A 19661-nucleotide genomic window follows, 5' to 3' on the forward strand; every position below is an offset into this window, starting at 1 on the left:
GACTACAGCAAAAATGTTCACAGGAGTGATAAACATCCCGAACATCTGAGATTTATGTCAGTGGCACAACCGTCTGTCATTCTTGAGTTCTGACCCCACACTAATCCTCAAATACAACCGTCTGAAACTTTGTGATCGTTTCCTACTTGCCCAGACACTCACCAAAATTCAGCTACTGCTCCGTCTTGGAATTAACCTGCAAAAAATGGCTACCGATTGCAAATACTGTCGCATTCTCCTTGAGTGGATCGCATCTGTTCAACTGGAATAAATTCTTCCAAACTATGTAATGACGTTCATTTTTTTTCTCTTTATATTTTTCTACATATTATAATTTCATTTTTTTAATATGCTTTTATTTTTATGTAACATAATTTCCTATGTAACTTCTAATTGTCCCAATTTTAAACACGTGTATCATTTTTCTGACTTAATATAAAACTCCTGGCCATGTCGCCGTGATGAGTATTATTGTTTCTAATACTTGTACCGTACTTAGTAGCAATAAAGATAATTTATTTAATTTTATTTTGTTCTGTTTCCTTTCCTTTATTCCCTTTCAGGATAATCTGTTATGGCTGGAAGATTAACTGTTGCTAAAGAAGTGTGAATTGCCGTATCGCAGGGGTTTGATAGTCAGTGGAATTACCGCACTCAGATGATGCAAAAATGGACATTCTGACTGAAAAATCTGACTGCAATAACGCTTTTAGCTCCCCTCATCCCCCGTATGTGTGTGATCCAAAATGTGATCATATTTGATCCATCGTTATGGTAGGAACCATTATGTCATACCCTCGTGGGTAACACAGTTGGTATAATCATCGTTCTCCCCACATCCGGTCAAAAAGACCTGATTTCGAATCCGCTAATGACGCCGGGAATATTTATTTATATTTTCACAACGTGGCGGAGTTAGTCGGTCTCAGGGAGAGTAACCTTTTTTTTTTCTCCTGAAAACTCGGGTTTTTTGTCCAGCAAACAGATTTTTAATATTAAGTTTTTCTGTTGTAGGTTTCTTTTATTTAATTTGTTTGTTTATGGACTATTTACTGATTTGAGAATAAAACCTTAGTCACGTAGCCATTGCACTGGTTGCATTTACTTGTTTTGTTTTTAATGATTTCATTTTGTTGGTGGCGAGGCGATCGTTCGTCATGTGATCAAGTGCGTCGGTTGCGTTATGCCCATGTGATGTTGATTGCGTTATTGCATCTTGCTGGTTAAAACACAAATTTTATGGTAGTGTTTGTCATTCTTGTGAGTGAAGAAGTACACAAATGAAGTTTAATTTTGCTGTGTTGGTTTTAAGTTTCCTGGCATTTGCCAGCAGCCAGAAAACGCTGAGGTAAGTGGTTAATATTTGTGGTTTTGTTGAGTGTTAACAATAGCAATAATTTACAAAAGGGGAAATTAATATTTAAAATTTCAGTTCTTTTATTATAGGGGATTTTGAAATTTGAACAAATCGCTGCAAAAGTAGAATAAAAAAATCCTGAAGTTATATATATATATAAACAAAATATTGTATAAAGAGAAGAAAAAGAAAAAAGATATTTATGGGCAAGGGCCTATTGACGTATTTACCCTTTTTTTATGTATTTCTTCGCACTTTTATTATCTTATATATGTATACATATACACACACCCTTGTGATATACATGGCATATCATCCTTAGCTTGGGTCCTCCTGGTACAATTTAATCACGTTTTTTTTATGTAACTTTCCCCCCCTCCCCTCACCACAGTTGAGGCTCCTAGTGCAGCTGCACTACTGCACCAAAGGATGGTAGGTCACTGATGGTATAGGTTTTTCCAGAAATTGTCCGCTTCAGCAATTTAGTATAGTGGTTTCTCAGCTTGGCACTGACTTGGGAAGTCGTGACTTCAATCTTGTGAAGCACTCTTCAGCACGTGTGTCGTTATCCGGTCTCTGGTTGAGGGAGTAGGGTTTCTAACTCTTGAGTTATTCCTGTTTTTTTTTTTTTTTTTTCCCAGCCCGCTAAATGTAAATTGAGTCATGAACTCACTCTTGTACAGTCATACGATAAATAACGTACAAACTAGCGGCGCACTATGGCCTGTTTTTAACATGTATACCGATTAGATAGTGGAAGAGTTACAAAATCGGGTTTCGATAGTTTGATATAGTTCAATTTGGTTCAGTTCAGTATTTAAAACTGCAGTGTAGAATATTTAAAAATATATATTCATCATAAAAATAATATTTTGTCGAATGTATTGCTTCATAGTGTAATGTGTAGTAGTACTGTAATATTCTATGAATTTAGCTTAAACGTTTTTCGTATAAGTATTGCTAGAATAAGATGAAGTAAACTTAGCATGACTCATGATGACGTAACTAGAATTACTGCAGGCTAGTCGTTTGTTTTTTTCTTTTTTTGAGGCTTCGATTTTGCTAGCATCTCAGTTAGCAACAGGATGCCCATTTGTTGTGGCAACGTACGGACTTAGTCTTGAGTGGGTTGTAAACTTTTCGATAGATGAATCATGTTTGTGTAATAGAAGCAAAACAGAGAAGAAATTTGGGGGAAAATTGGCTATTATGATGGAAAATGCCTCTGTCAAATCTCAGGCAAAAATGCCAATTTTACCCTTATTTCTTTTATCTGATTTGCTTCTATTGAGTGCCTGAAAGAAAAACTTGAAGCTCTGGAGAGAATTCAATTGGGGGGGGGGGGGACTCATAGGTGCTAATGGGTTGAACGTAGTACTGATGCCTACTCTCGTATATCTAGTTGTGGGGACAGATTTCACAGGACTTAACTATAGATGATTTAATAGTTAGAGAAACGACTATTAAATCATCTGTCTGGGAATATATAAGTGAGGTCTGGAGGCCTCATTTTAAGAAGGATGTAGAGCTGTTGGAATGAGTACAGAGAAGGGCAACAAGATTAGTGAATGGAACAAAGGGTTGCTCTTACGAAGAAAGGCTTTAGTAGTAGTAGTGGCACATGATGCAAGAAAGCAAGTGTAGGAGCTTATGCAGCATCAGCAAAAAAAAAAAAAAAAAAAAAATCACACCATTCCCTCCAAATACCTGTCCAGTTCCTCCTTAAATTTATTTAACCTATCAACTTCCACAACGACAGATGGAAGTTTGTTCCAGCAATTAACCACCCGCTGGCTAAAGGCAAATTTCCGCACATCTATTCTACATCTGTCCTTTCTTAATTTGAACTTATGTCCCCGTAGGTTGGTAATCTGAACAAGTGGAAGGTTCCCATCAGAATTCAGCGTGCTCAACCCATTCAAGGCCTTATAGACCTCAATCAGATCACCGCGCAGGTGCCTAGTCTCCAGCCACTGCAATTTGCAGAACTTAAGCCTCTCTTGGTAAGAGAATCCCTTCATTCCCCTCACCAATCGTGTTGCTCTTCTCTGTACACGCTCAAGCAAATCTACATCCTTCCTAAAATGAGGCCTCCAGACCTGTACGCAGTACTCAAGGCGTGGCCTGACCATTGCCTTATACAGAGGGACAATCACCTCCTTTTCCCTGCTAGCAAAATTCCTATATATCATTGACAAAACCCCATGACCCACCCTAGCAGCCTGTCTGCACTGCTCAGAAAACTTCACATCTGACTGCACAATTACTCCCAGGTCTTTTTCATTTTCTACCACCTTAAGTGTAGTACCACACAGTTGGTACGTTTCTCTGGGGTTACTTCTACCCATATGCAGTACTTTGCATTTGTCAAGGTTGAACTTCAGTTGCCACTTCTTAGCCCATCTGCCCAAATTATCTAGATCCTGTTGCAGTAGCACACTGCCATTACTGTCATTAACAACCCTGCCAACCTTTGTGTCATCTGCAAACTTCGACATTAAGCCTGATATACCTTCATCAATATCATTGATAAATACACAAAACAACAGTGGACCCAACACCGAACCCTGTGGGACTCCACTAATAACATTAGTCCACGAAGAGCAGCACCCATTGATTACCACCCTCTGTCTTCTCCCACTTAACCATCCTTTTATCCATTGTAGCAACTTACCCTTAATACCATTCTGCTCCAATTTGTACAGTAGTCTTCCATGCGCAACAGTGTCAAAAGCTTTCCTGAAATCCAAGTATATGATATCAAAATTATTTTTTGCATCCAGTTCCTTTGTGACCACATCATAATAACCAATCAAATTTGTCAGACAAGACTTTCCCTTAACAAACCCATGCTGTGTTTGAATTATTGCTGCAGTCTTGTCTAGATGATCCTGCAATGCATCTTTAACCAGCGACTCCATTATTTTACCCGGAACAGAAGTTAAACTAACTGGTCTGTAATTACTCGTGTCACCCTTCGATCCACCTTTGTGAATTGGGGACACATTTGCACATCTCCAGTCCGTGGGAACCTCCCCTGAGTCCAAGGATGCTCTCATAATTATGGCTAAGGGTTTGCTTAGTTGCTTTGCCGCCTCCTTTAAAATAACTGGATAGATCCCATCCACCCCAGGTGCCTTTCTTATGTTTAACTTCAACAATTTCTCCTCCACTTTGCTCTCAGTTATTACAAAATCATTAAGCACACTGCTACAATTTGATAACCTTCTTCCATTTTCAAATTGTAATAATTCCTCACGTGTGAATGTAGATGCAAAATACTCATTCAGTTTGTTTGCTATCTGAGCAGGATCATCAACAGTCGAACCATCGATGTCAAGTGGACCAATCATATTCATCCCCTTCCTTTTAGAGTTTATATAAGTAAAGAAATCCTTGCTGTTTTTCTTAGCATCTTTTGCCAAAGATTTCTCGTAATCCGCCTTCGCCTGCCGAACCTCCTTTGTGACCACCACTATAAGTGGCCTTATATATTATCCACATAACTTTCCCTTCTTTGAAGCAGATATTGCAATCAATGTCATAACATCTCACTAAGCAATCCTTACAAAAGTTTTGCAGATTACAGTGTTTGGAGACCAGGTACCTGCGAGATGATCTGATTGAGGTGTATAAAGCCTTGAATGGCTTGAACATGCTCAATGTTGATGGGATTCTCCCTCTTGCTCAGAATAATCACTTAAGAGAGCATAAATTCAAATTGAGGAAAGACAGTTGTAGGACATGTGTGCAGAAATTTCCTTTAGCCAGCGGGTGGTGGAACGATTGGTGGAACAGACTTACATCTTTTATTGTGGAAGTTGATAGCCTAAATAAATTTAAGGCTGAGGTGGACAGGTATTTGGAATGAACAGAGGTGAAATCAGTTTTTTTTTTTTTTTTTTGGCTGATGCTGCATAAGCTTTCTTGCATTGCCTCTACTAATGCGAATGCTAATATGTCCAGTAACCATGCTGATGTAACTGATGGAGGGCATCAGGGCTTGTCATGAAAGGGAGTTTCCTATCATTTAATAAAAAAATTGACTAGGTCAGCTCAATGAATACACTAGCAGGTAGTTAAGTTTTGAATGTGTTAGTCTGCCACCAAAACCTGTTCAGAAGTTCCTCACTTTGTTTTTGCTCTTTGGGCAATGGTGGGTCCTAATAGGGGCCCAATGGCTCCTATTGGGACCACTACACTACACAACAAACCACTCCCCACACATTTTTTAAATCTTTGGCTTCCACTGAGTTCTGTCTTACAGAGTGCACAATGCAGAGATGGGGGGAAACTCCCCCAGTGCCATCAGACAATTAACACGCTTTACCCTTTACTTTACTTTGTTTTTTGCTTTCACTTAATATCACTATTATTACTTCCTTCCTTTTGTAAGGATTGCTTAGTGAGATGTTATGACATTGATTGCAATATCTGCTTCAAAGAAGGGAAAGTTATGTGGATAATATATAAGGCCACTTATAGTGGTGTTAATATTGTCAAAACAACAATGGCAGCCAAGAAATATCAATGTAATAATTATTTTGCGAAATCTGCGAGAGAGTCTATGCATCATTATCACAAGGGAGGGCTCTGATCTATTAGCATTATCAAGGGCAAATGATGCAAGAAAGCAAGCTTATATAGCATCAGCCAAAAAAAAAAAAAAAAAAAAAAAACACACACACACACCCCCTTCTCATTTCACTCATCCACCTGCTCCAAATGTTTGTCTAGTTCTGTCTTGAATCTGTTTAAGCTATCAACTTCTACACCGACAGATGGAAGTTTGTTCCAGCAATCAACCACCCGCTGGCTAAAGGCAAACTTCCGCACATCTATCCTACAACTATCTTTCCTATGATTGCATTGGGCTGTCGTTCTTTGATTACACTATTTGATTGAGGATATATCTGTCAGTGGTGAAAGTGAATGATATTGGGGACCAGTAACTTAAAGGACACCACACATGATATTGTTGCAGTTGCATAACTAATGGATGAGGTTTGGATTAGTCCCCCCCCCCCACACACACTTTGTTCAGTTGCTTTGCTGCTAAAGCAAGTGATTATTTTAAAAATAGTTTAGAAAATGTGAGACCGATTTTATGGAAAATTGAGTATTTTAAATACCATATTCATTAATACATTTAAATTCTTTGTAATGTTCATTATAAAGAATATTTAATCTTAAATATTCTTTATAATGAACATTACAAAGAATTTAAATATGTATTAATGAATATGATATTTAAAATAGATTAAATTTTCTCTCTTGAGAGAGATTCCTTCAATCTCCCAGTACTGAGAATTGTTGCACCCGTGTATTGTTCTTACTAGTACTAATGATATCAAAGATGAACAGTTGGAGGAGTTCTTCATAGTTATTAGGTAATACTATTAAGAAAAAGTATTACCTAATTACTCCTGAAGTAAATAATACTACCATACTCAAAAAGGAGGTAAAATTTAATTAAATATACAAGGACAATTTACTAATCAAGAAAATCAATATGCAAATTAATTAAATTAATAAAACATTAATATACCATGATATAATTTTATAATTACATTATAAATAAAATTAATTAAACATTTTGCTACTGATGCACAAATAATATCATGGCACTGATCATATTGTACCGGGAGTCACTTTAAATAATAATGTCCTTAAGTTATCATAATTTAATTTAATATATTTAATTGATATATTTATGCGAGCTGGGTGAGTAAAGTACCTGCCTAGCAACCCAAAGGTCGTGGGGTTCGAATCCCGCCTCGGGCTTGGATCAAAGTACTGCAAAAACCTTGGGAGGTGCATTATGGCCACAGAAGCCGATGCGCAACTACCAAAAAAAAAAAAAAAAGATATATTTATAAAAAATGCTATGATACAAAAATTAAAACTGTTAAACATGACATTACATAAAGAGCATAAGTAAGTGATAAGAATCTCTGGGTACAACCAGGCTAGGCGTCTCCGTAGCCAGGTGGGAAGGAGCAGCAGTGCGTAGCACACGCTTCTTGATTAGACCGGGGTTCGAGCCCGTCACCACCAAATACGGAGGATGCGGAAAGGTCAGGGAATGACCACCGCATATCCAGGAGCAATATGGCCTTAGTTGCTAATGCTCCTAAAAACCAAATAACAAACAAACAAACAACCAGGCTGCCATGCACGGAAACTGAACTTGGCCTGTTATAACGTAAGAACACTCATCGGTGAAGACAGGATATTAGAGCTGGAAAAGGAATTAGAAAATGTGAATTGGAATATCATCGGTTTGGCTGAAACAAGAAGAAGAAATGAATCACTTATAAGTTTATCAAGTGGAAATCTGCTGTACACCAATGGAAACAGTGAAAGGAGTGAAGGTGGAATTGGGTTTCTGGTCCATAAAGATTTTAAAAACAACATTTTGGAATTCAAAAGTACATCACCAAGAGTGTCAAGACTAATACTAAAGATTTCTAAGAGATACAAGCTAAAGATTATAATGATTTATGCACCAACATCGAGCCATGATGATGAAGAGGTTGAAGAAATGTACACTGAAATTGAGAGTCTTCTAGATGAGCAGAAAACCCACTACACTATTATTATGGGAGACTTCAATGCTAAGGTTGGAAAAAGACAAAACAGCACAGAAAGGGGAACTATAGGAAATTTTGGAATTGGTGAAAGAAATGAAAGAGGTGAAAGACTTGTGGAATTTGCAGAATCTCAAGGACTGTCAGTAATGAACACTTTTTTCAAGAAAAGGGTGAACAGAAAGTGGACATGGAAGAGTCCAAATGGATTAACTACTAATGAAATCGACTTTATCCTCACTAATAGAAGATATATTGTGAATGATGTTACCGTCCTGAATAAGGTAAATGTTGGAAGTGATCACAGAATGGTAAGATGTACACTTGAGTATGATATTATTATATCATACTGCATGATGAGATAACAGAAGAGGAGAAAAAGCAGTATATACTGGAACTTAAGAACAAGTATGAGCTTCTGCAGACTGCTGAGGACCAAGATATCGACGAGGAATATTACAACTTTTTGAAAGTGATAAAGCCCAAGAAACCTATAGGGAAAAAGAAATCCAAAGAAGAAAAAATTAGTCAAGAAACACTTGTCATGATGAACCGAAGACGACAAATGAAAAGCAAGAAAAACACTGACAGGGAGAAAATTGAGTATACTGAGTTATGCAAAGCCATTAGAAAGAGACTCAGAGAGGACATAAGAAGATTTAACACAAGAAAAGTAGAACAAGCATTAAGGGAAAACAAAGGATTTAAATCAGCAGCCATGAGCAGTAATACAGAAAGACAAATGATACTGAAACTGAAGAATAGCGATGGTGTACTTATAAACAGCAGAGAAGGCATAATTCAAATAGCAGAAGACTACTATAGAGAATTATACAAGGAGCAGGGGAATGATGCCAGCAGTGGGGAAGATGGATTGCAAAGTAGCAACACATACGACATACCCAATATTCTTCCTGATGAGGTAGAACATGCATTGAAGAAAATGAAGAATCAGAAAGCCCCGGGGGAAGATGAAGTTACTGTAGAGTTGTTAAAATTGGGAGGAAGAGACATAACACAAAAACTGGCAAGGCTCTTCACAAAGTGCATTAGAAAAGGTGTGACGCCTAAGCAGTGGAATAATGCAATCATAGTTTTGCTGCATAAGAAAGGAGATAAATCAGAAATTGGAAATTATAGACCAATTAGCTTGTTATCCCACATCTACAAGTTGTTCACAAGGGTCATTACTAACAGATTAGAAAGAATACTGGATTAGAATCAACCGAAAGAGCAAGCTGGCTTTAGGACAGGATTCTCAACTATGGATCACCTTCACGTAATATCACAGCTAATGGAGAAAGCAAATGAATATAAAACACCATTATGCCTGGCATTTGTGGATTATGAAAAGGCATTTGACTCCATACAGCATAAGGCAATGTTTCGGGCACTGGAAAGACAAGGCATTGATACCCCATATATTATGATTTTGAAGAAAATATACGAGAGTGCTACCTCCTTTATTAGACTAGACAAAGACAGTAGGAAATTTAAAATTGAGAAAGGAGTTCGACAAGGAGACATATCTCCTAAGCTGTTTACTGCTGCCCTTGAGGAAGCTTTCAGAAGATTAGACTGGTCGCAGAAAGGAGTCAATGTGAACGGAGAGTACCTAAACCATTTGCGATTTGCAGATGACATTGTGGTCATAAGCCATGATCCCAAAGAATTAGAGGAAAATCTTAATCAGTTATGCACAGCTAGTAAGGATTTTGGACTAAAGATGAATATGGCTAAAACAAAAGTAATGATGAACAAGTATGCCACAGAAAGAGACATAATGATTGAAGGAGCAGTAATTGAAAAGGTGGAGTCATATACTTATCTGGGACAAGTTATTAGCTGTAATAATGATAAATGGCTGGAAGTCAAGAGAAGAATAAATTTTGGATGGATAGCATTCAGGAAATATAGTCACATACTGAAGAGCAATATCCCAGTTTGTCTGAAACGTAAAATAATGGACCAATGTATACTCCCCACCATGACTTATGGAAGTGAAACTTGGGCACTCACCAAAAGAATGGAAGAGAAGCTGAGAACCACACAGCGAAGAATGGAACGAATCATATTGGGAATAAGACGGTTAGATAAGAAGAGAAACACATGGATTAGGCAACAAACTCAAGTAAAGGACATTCTTATCAAAACTAAAGAACTAAAATGGTCTTGGGCAGGACACATAGCTCGAAGACATGATGACAGATGGACTAAGAAAATAACAGAATGGTATCCAAGAGGAGCTAGAAGAAAACCTGGAAGACAAAGGCGGAGATGGATAGATGAAATTCATGAGTTTGTGGGTAGTAAATGGATGTCCAGTGCTCAAAACAGAAGCAACTGGAAAGTTGCTGGAGAGGCCTTCATCCTGCAGTGGATTGAAAATGGCTGATGATGATGCATTTCATTTTCACTTCAGATTTTAAAATTCTTAGTTGGTTTGCAATAAATTCTTTTATTTATTTACTTTTTATTAAAACCCCAGAGAGGTATTAGAACCTGTAGTACTTAGTACCATACTTGGGTTGGAGGTTGAGAAGACAAAAGAAGATATTTGTTGACATTAGACTTGAACTTCTATAGACTGTAGACTTCAGGAAATACGTATGGAGGAAGGTTGTTCCAGAAAACAGCAGTCGAATGAATAAACGAGGAAGATAAAAAGTTGGTTCTGTGAGTTTGAAGTTGGACAGTAAATAGATGTTGGCTGGTGGCAGCCCGGACTGTTTTGAAAGAGAGAGTGAGAATTATAGAAGCCAATTCAGAAGAACAGTGCCCATGGAGGTATCTGTAGTATCTCAAAGTACGTCTATGAGACAACAGGTGGACAAATTCTGTTAGAGAGGAGTCATTAATTAACCTAACTGCCCTCTTCTGAATGGAATCTAGAAGCCTCAGAGAGGTTTTGGGGGCACCGCCCCAGATGTGGGAACAATATTCCATGGTAGGGCGGATTTGCGATTTGCACTGAGAGAACAGATGTTTGGAAGAAAAATAACGCCGAGAGCAAAAGAGAAAACCAAGTTTTTTTAGATGCAGAGGAAGCAATATTTGTAATGTGCTTGTGCCAAGAGAGATTAGAAGTCAGGATAACCCCCAAAAGAGATATCATTTTGCCTAGAAATCTGAGTGTCACCAAAGATAATTATAGGAGCAGAAGAATCCTTTTTGCAAGATATAAGACAAGACTGAGTTTTAGGAGGATTGAAATCAACTAAGTTGTCTTTGCTCCACTGCAGATCGGCATTTAAGGAATTGGTAGTGGATATTCGAGAAGTTGAAGCTGATTGAGCAGGGTAAGGTTTCTCAAAATGAAAGTGGGATGCAATGTGCTATCATTGGCAAAACTATGGTTAGGATTTCCGGTCAATGGAAGAAGGTCATTAATATATAAGAGGAAAAGAGTGGGTGAAAGAACTGAACTTTGGGTGACACGAGCATTAGTGGGGAAGTTAGAAGACAGAGAGAAAACTGGATAACCAATTACAAAAAACAGTTGGCATACCATAAGATGGAAGCTTGTTTAGAAGACCTTTATGCCAAACACGATCGAAAGCCTTTGAGATGTCAAGAGCAACTGCTTGTGTTTCACTTAACTTTTCCACTGAATTTGTCAATATTAAGTAACAAAAAACCAGAATATCAGCAGTGGATCGACACTGACTGGATCCATACTTGCGATTGTTGATCAGATGGAAGGTTTCTAGGTAGTTTAAGAGTTGGCGGTTAATTGATTTCTCCATTACTTTAGAAAGAGTAGAAGTAATTGCAATGGGACGATAATTGGATGGGAGGGATTTGTCACCCTTTTTAGGAACTGGCTGGATATGAGTAAATTTCCAAGCAGAAGGAAAAACACCTTTGGAATAAGAAAGTGAAAAAAGACGTCAAAGAACAGGAGTAAGTTTAGGAGCACAAGTTTTGAGAACAAGTGGAGAAATACTATCAGGGCCTGGAGATTTCTTAGCATCAAGATTCTTCAAAATCCTTCAGACATCTTTTTGACGGAAGATAACAGGAGGCATTGAATGGAGCATGTTGGGAATGGTGGGGGTGTTTTACCAAGATCATTAATATATGAGTTGGAAGAAAAATGGGATTCTAGCAGGTCAGCTTTATTGTTGGCTGAGGTGACAACAGAACCATCTGGTTTTGACACAAGTGGGAGCAGAGATGGGCAAAAGCTATGGCTTTGGCAAGAGACCAGAGTGTTCAGCTAACATTAGGGCAAGAAACAAGTTTTCTACTCTTCGCTTGTTCAAAATCTAGTTTGGACTGATTAATAACTGCTTTACAATTATTGCGAGCATTGGTGTAGGCAGAAAATTAAACTGAAGAATTGGAAACAAGTGAATTACGATATGCAACGTTCTTCCCTTGAACAGCCTTAGCACATTTATTGGAAAACCAAGGTTTAGATAAAGGACGAGAATTTAAAGTGGAGTATGGAATAAAGGATTCCATTCCTACAAGAATAATTTCGCTGACACGATCTGAGCAAAAGTTGACATCAGAAGTTTTGAAACAGTAATCCGACCAAGGAAAAGAAATCTCACAGGTCATTCCATTTTGAATTCTTGTAATGCCAAAGGGCACGAGGCTGAGAATAGCCATGAGATAAAGGCTCCATTGGAGAAGAGACGATCACCAAGTTGTGATCTGTGGTGCCTAAAGGACCAGTCACTTCGACCATGTACTTAGAAGGGTTGTTTGTGAGAAAAATATCAAGCGTGTTGGCTGTATGGCCAGGATTGTCTGGTATTGTAGGTAAATGAACAATCTGTGCAAAATCATTAGTAATTGCAAAAGCCTCAGCATCTCGACCAGCTGGGTCGGTGTGACTAGAAAACAGCAAACAGCTGGAGTTGTGAACATTAAAATCACCAAGGAAAGTTCGATTGGAGAAAGTCAAGTTGCAAAGAGAGGAAGTCAAAGAGCTCCAAGTGATTAGTGGAGTTGGGAGAACGGTAGAGACAACAAATGAATTTGACACAATGAGGTAGAGAGATTTTAAGCTAGAGAAGATCGAAAAGAGGAGATTCCAAATTACCCAGTCTCTGACAGGGAATATTGGAATGGACATATGCACAAGTACCACTTTTGAGGCGAAAGGAATCATACAGCAAATAATTTGGGCAACTGAGATTAGCAGTAGTTGAATCAACCGATAACTGAGATTCTGTCAGAAAAAGTACATGGGGTTTGCAGACTGCAAGTAGAAATGGACATCGTTGAAATTAGAACTGAGCCCAATTATATTTTTGAAATGAACTAGGAAGTGTTATGGAGGTTTAGATCTTTTCGCAGGTAAGCTTACTCTATTAGTTTGATGATTCGTGGTGTATTCAATAGTAAGAAGAAGTGGGGAGGGGGACATGATGTATGTAGTAATGAAATTTTTGGATATGGCGTACACGTAAGAATATACCTAGATCCTTGACATAATGTGGCCTCGACAATGTCCCCCGCATACACATTACTCGGACTCTCTACAGTCACTATATGGCAGAGTAGAGGTAGCAAGATTATACACTAGCTGATCCGGAAGCCTACTAGAGAGTTACCAATAGGTTCGGTGTGGTGTACTATCTAGCGGCTGACCTGTGGACACCGTTTTAGAGCTGTACCCTCGAAATGCAAGGATGATTTGATCTCGCCATGATGTTCATAACCTCAAATGTCATCAGTCATCATACTGCATGATGGAAGAGATGGGGGAAGGGTTGACTGGAAATTAGCTCTGGAGACTAAACATGGGTTCCACCACTTCAAGTCTTTGATAAGCAAGGTGGTGGTATTGCACTGGTTGATGAGAGTCATCTACCACCTAGTATTGCCTAATAACACAGAGGGATGGCATTACTCCATATGGTGTGAGTGCCACACCTCGACCCCTGCTTACGTTGGTTCACACCTGGGTGGTTACTAATAGTTCCACCATCGTGGAGGTGCAAGCAGAGGATTTGGCTGTCACAGACCGTCTGGACTTTGCCGAAATTGGGTCCACTTGACTTGAATGTCACCCGAATATCAGTTCCATCAGCGTTTTAGACTCCCAGGTAGCAAGTACAGCTTTTCTGGCATATCCGAGTGAATGTCTGTGACAGCCTCAAGGACCATTAACATTACATTACAAAATAATGTGATCCTTGTCAGTAGTAGACCCAGGATTTTTCTTTGGAGGATGTTGAGGATCATTTAATTTTGATCAAATCTCTTTGAGGAATGCTAAAGCAGGATTTTTCTTTGGACGGAGCTGAGGATTAGAGCTGCTGCTGATTTAAGCTAGAGAAAACTACTCAGTTTTTGTTTTGTTTTGATTGAGTCTTTTTGGAGAGGGCCAAAGCTCCTCTCACTCTTCCCAGGTTAGCACCTAGTCTTTCTGATGGCTTTTGAATACATTACCCTACTACTAATTCCCTTTAGATTGTGCTGATGTCTTGTGCCTTTAGTTGCTTAGGCACTTACCAAAAGATCAATTCAGCACTATCAGAGTCCAACGTGGAATCCTTTTTATGAGCTCGTTGATTGGTTATTTAGAATTTGTAGCTAAGGCCATGAGGTGTCACTATTTAATGTCTGTTAATTGGATTCCTTGTTTTGTGGAAGGGGGGAAACCTCTTGAGTTTCTGGATGAAAAAAAGTCATTCATCTCTTGCTTGAGACTGAAAAACCCATGACAGAGTTAGTCTATAATTGCATTAACTTATAATGATTTTTAAGTATCATAAAGTTTGTTTTATTCATTCAAAATCCTTATTTGAAATTCCCTTTAAATGAGCTAAAAAAATACAAATAGTTAATGTTAATGAAGATTACAGATTGCTTTCTAGGTGTGTTAGCATATACAGGGTGATTCACTACCAGTGCGACAAACTTGCAGGAGGTGTAGGGGGCACAAAGACGAATCGGAATCACATAGCATTGCAGGGTCCAAAATGCCTTTTTCATGCGGTAGAGGACGTTGAACAGGAGGTCGCGTGAACCGCAATCCCGCTGGAAGTCAGCATTTGCGAACCATTTCTGTTGAAGAAACCAGGTAGCAAAAGTCCTCCGGAGTGGATAATCCGCAGGCTCCAATGATTGGACGCATTGCAGATGGTATGAACTCATTTGGTTTGTTGACAGTATCCTCCATACAGTGGATTGGAAAATACCCAATCGTTGGCCTATCGCTCCTCGTACTCGGATTGCCTTCTGCAAGACGTAGGACATTCTCCTCATTGTCTGGCGTCTTCGTCGTTCGCTCTCGATTCATGGTACCTCTCGTGAAACAACCAGTCTCACGTAACCTTCTCATCATACGATTAAAATCATATGATGAGGTGCACGGCTGTGCGGAAAATGTTCCTGGTACAAGCGCAGAGCGACGCACCCATTACCGTCCGCAGCTCCATATGTGAGTTGCATGTCGGCCAGTTCAACGTTTGAATACTCATCCATCCTACTGCCTCGGGAACCGGTTCGCAAATGCTGACTTCCAGCGGGATTGCTGTTCACGCGACCTCCCGTTCAACGTCCTCTACCGCATGATGAAGGCATTTCGGACCCTGCAATGCTATGTGATTCCGATTCGTCTTTGTGCCCCCTACACCTCCTGCAAGTTTGTCGCACTGGTAGTGAATACCCTGTATGTGTGTGATGTGCCTATTGTCTTCAACATGTCAGTCCATCTGTCTGCCTTCAGGTAATAACTTGACTCCCAGCAGATGGATTTTCATGAAATTGTTTATCTATCTCTCTTGTAGAAAGATTTGTCAAGTGATTTCAAATTTCATTAGAATTTTACCAACTGAAAACCAGGAATTATTATTTCTTTGTCTAGCTATCCACATGTAATAATTAGACTTGAAGTGGATCTATTTTCATGAAATTTTAAACTTATTTCTTTTACAAAGATTTGTACAGCCTTCCCAAATTAAAAAAAATTAATTAAAATCAGACTAATAGAAATCTTGTAATTATTATTCCTTTCTTTAGTACATATCACGAGCTATCCATATACCATATATTGATGTTGTAGTTGAAGCACTGGATGCAATGGTTGTTGTCATTTATGCACTATAGATTATAAGGATATTACGAAATATTAGCATTAGCAAGGGCACATGATGGAAGAAAGCAAGATTATATAGCATCAGCCAAAAAAAAACACACAGACCCTTCTCATTTCACCCATCCACTCTCTCCAAATGTTTGTCTAGTTCTGCCTAAAATCTGTTTAAGCTATCGACTTCTACAACGACAGATGCAAGTTTGTTCCAGCAATCCACCGCCTGCTGGCTGAAGGCAAACTTCCGCATATCTATCCTACAACTGAACTGTCTTTCCTCAATTTGAATTTATACCTTCTCGGGTGATTATTCTGAGCAACAGGAAGAATCCAATCAGCATTGAGCATGCTCAAAGCTTTATACACCTCACAGGTGCCTAGTCGAGAGACACTGTAATTTGCAAAACTTAAGCCTTTCTTCGTAAGAGCAACCCTTTGTTCCATTCACTAATCTTGTTGCATTTCTCTGTACTCGTTCCAACAGCTCTACATCCTTAAAATGAGGCCTCCAGACCTGTATACAGTACCCAAGGTGTGGCCTGACCATTGCCTTATACAAGGGGATAATCACCTCCTTATCCCTGCTAGAAAAATTCCTGTATATCATTGACAAGACACCATGAGCTACTCTTGCAGACCGTCTGCACTGCTCAGAAAACTTCATATCTGCCTGCACAATTACCCCCAGGTCCTTTTCACTCTCTACCACTGTCAATGTAGTACCACACAGTTGATACTTTACTCTGGGGTTACTGCTTCCCATATGCAGTATTTTACATTTGTCAGTGTTAAACTTCATTTGCCACCTCTCAGCCCATCTGCTCAACTTTTCTAGATCCTGTTGCAGCAGCGTACTGTCATTAGTGTCATTAACAACCCTTCCGACCTTTGTATTGTCTGCAAACTTGGACATTAAACCTGATATACCATCATCAATATCATTGACGAATACAGAAAACAACAATGGACCCAACACTGAGCCCTGAGGAACTCCACTTATAATATTAGTCCACGATGAGCAGTGTCCATTGATTACCACTCTGTCTTCTCCCACTCAACCATCCCTTTATCAATAGCAGCAATTTGCCTCTAGTACCATGCTGCTCCAATTTGTGCAGCAGTCTTTCATGTGCAACAGGATCAAAAGCCTATCTAAGATCCAAATATATAATATCAAAATTATTCTATGCATCCAGTTACTTTGTGACTACATAGTATCCAATCAAATTGGTCAAACAAGACTTCCCCTACAAATCCATGCTGTGTCAGAGCTATAAATAGTTTTGTCTAGATAATCCTGCAATGCTTCTTTAACCAGTGCCTCCATTAATTTCCCTGGAACAGAAGTTAAACTAACAGGTCTGTAATTATCCGTGTCTCCCCTTGATCCTCCTTTGTGGATTGGGGTCGCATTTGCACATCTCCAGTCCATGGGTACCTCCCCTGAGTCCAAGGAAGCTCTCATAATTATGGCTAAGGGTTTGCTTACATCCTTTGCTGCCTGCTTTGATATAACTGGATAGATTCCATCCACCCCAGGTGCCTTTCTTATGTTTGTCTTCAACAATTTCTCCTCCAGTTTACTCTCAGTTATTGCAAGATTATCTAGCTTACTGCCAGAGTTTAATACACCACTGGCATTGCCATCCCGGAATAACTCCTAATGTGTGAATGTAGATGCCAAATATTCATTTAGTTAGTTAGCTACCTGAGCAGGATCATCAACAGTTGACCCATCAATATCAAGTGGACCAATCTGATTCATCCCCTTCTTTCTAGAGTTTACATAAGTAAAGAACTCTTTGCTATTTTTCTTTGCATCCTTTGCCAAAGATTTCTCATAATCTGCCTTTGCCTGCCTAACCTTTATGACTTGGTTACAGACCAGTTTATATCTATCATAGGCTTCTGTGTCACCTGTTAATTTATATGTATTCCATGCATTTTTTTTTTCTGCCACAAGTCTAATTAGTTCATCTGACATCCATTTAATCCTAAATCTTGAACAATATTTCTTTGTTGGTATGAAAAGCCTAGTAGCTTCCAAGATTAATTCTTTGAATGCTTCCCATTTTGAATTTGCTGTTGCTAACATCATCAGTTTGTCCAACTGTATAGAATTTAAATACTGTCTCAGACCACCGTGGTCACCTTTACAAAATCAAAAACTCTTCCCTTTAACCGTGATGGTAGTTACCTCTTTGAGTAAATCCCACTTCAGCACACTGAGATCACTGCCACATAGTGGTTCCTTTATCTGCAGATTCTTAATGCATGAAAAATCACTACTGATAATCAGATCAAGAGTATTACTCCCTCTAGTTGCCTCCCAAACATGCTGCTGTAGAAAACAATCATCCAATAAATCCACAAAAGCCTTGCTAGTGTGCGAGTGACCAACCCTCAAATTCCAGTCAATCTCTGGGAAATTAAAATCCTCCATTATAAGACACTGATTTACTGGCCCACTTTTTCTCTGCACAATTGCTCATTATACTCATTAGATTCATTAGGCCTATAACACACACCTATTCTCATTTTTCCTTTCCCAGTGCTTATTTTACACCAAACAGACTCAACATTGCATTGTCCACCAACATTAATTGGATGCACTTCCTTAGATTTTGTTTCTTAACTAACAGCATAACCCATCCTCCCTGACCTGTCTATCCTTTCTGTACACATTGTACTCCCCACATTCCAATTCTGCACTGCTTATGTCTGTGACACCATGTCTCTGATATCCCAACAATATCTGCCTTTGATGTCTTGACTAGCACTTCAAGCTCATTGAATTTATTAACTATACTCCTAGCATTGGTGTACATGCAAGTATACATGCACCTGTTTCTACTCTTAGTTACCCTAACACAGCCCATGTATTTACTTGTTCCACTGTGACTCCTAGCAGTCCTGGAAATCCCCATTGCTTTGCTTTCCAGGCTGTTGCTCAATTGCATTACAATAGAAGCAGTGCAAGAATCACTTTCACCTGTGCCAGCAGCTACTGTTAATCTTTTAGCCCGTGTATCCCCCCCCACAATCTAGCAGTTTTCTTACCCACCTAACTCTGCCTCGATAGCATCATCAAATATTCTTGCACCCTTTCTATTTAAGCGTATTCCATCCTTGTAGAAGCAGTCTCTCCAGTCAACCCAAGCACGGTACTAAGTACTATAGGTTCTAATACCTCCCGTGTTTGGGGTTCACATAAAAAAAAAAAAAAAAAAAAAAAAAAAGCACAGAATGGGTTGAGAAAAATTCTACCCCTTGAGCCTTGCACAATCTCTCCAGGGCTGAATTGATCGACAAGGCTCTCATCATATACTCCCTCCTATCGTGTCTGCAGAATTGCAGACACTTTCAAATTCAACCCTAACTCACGGCTTTTTTTCAACATTGACCTGTACTTGTTAAGTAATTCTGCCGGTCTCCTACTCTTAATATGTTTGAATATTATGTTTGCGAGGTATATGCAGTAAAGGGAAAACGGTTACCCTTATATGTTATTAATCAAATAGTAGTTATAATTAGTTATTTACTTTTTACTTCTGTTAATCACAGAAAAAAAAATTCAGTTTATGAAATAAAAATGTGCTTGGAATGTACACAATGTGTGCATTAAACTAACTTTTTTTTTTTTTTTTTGCAGTTTTTA

The 19661-nt window shown here is 38.8% G+C and overlaps 1 protein-coding gene across 1 annotated transcript in view; it reads left to right on the plus strand.

Moving 5' to 3' along the window:
• Positions 1-1180: 1180 nt before the first annotated feature.
• The window catches only part of LOC150077500 (lysosomal aspartic protease-like), a 137783-nt gene continuing 119302 nt past the window's right edge, over positions 1181-19661 (plus strand). Inside the window, exon 1 of the mRNA XM_090386387.1 lies at positions 1181-1348. Within this exon, the coding sequence (XP_090242513.1) occupies positions 1281-1348 (68 nt within the window). The 5' untranslated portion in view covers positions 1181-1280. The remainder of the gene's footprint in view (positions 1349-19661) is intronic.

The sequence above is a fragment of the Mastigoproctus giganteus genome, chromosome 12 (assembly GCF_048544385.1).
Source record: "Mastigoproctus giganteus isolate SK-2022 chromosome 12, ASM4854438v1, whole genome shotgun sequence".
NCBI lineage: Eukaryota > Metazoa > Arthropoda > Arachnida > Uropygi > Thelyphonidae > Mastigoproctus > Mastigoproctus giganteus.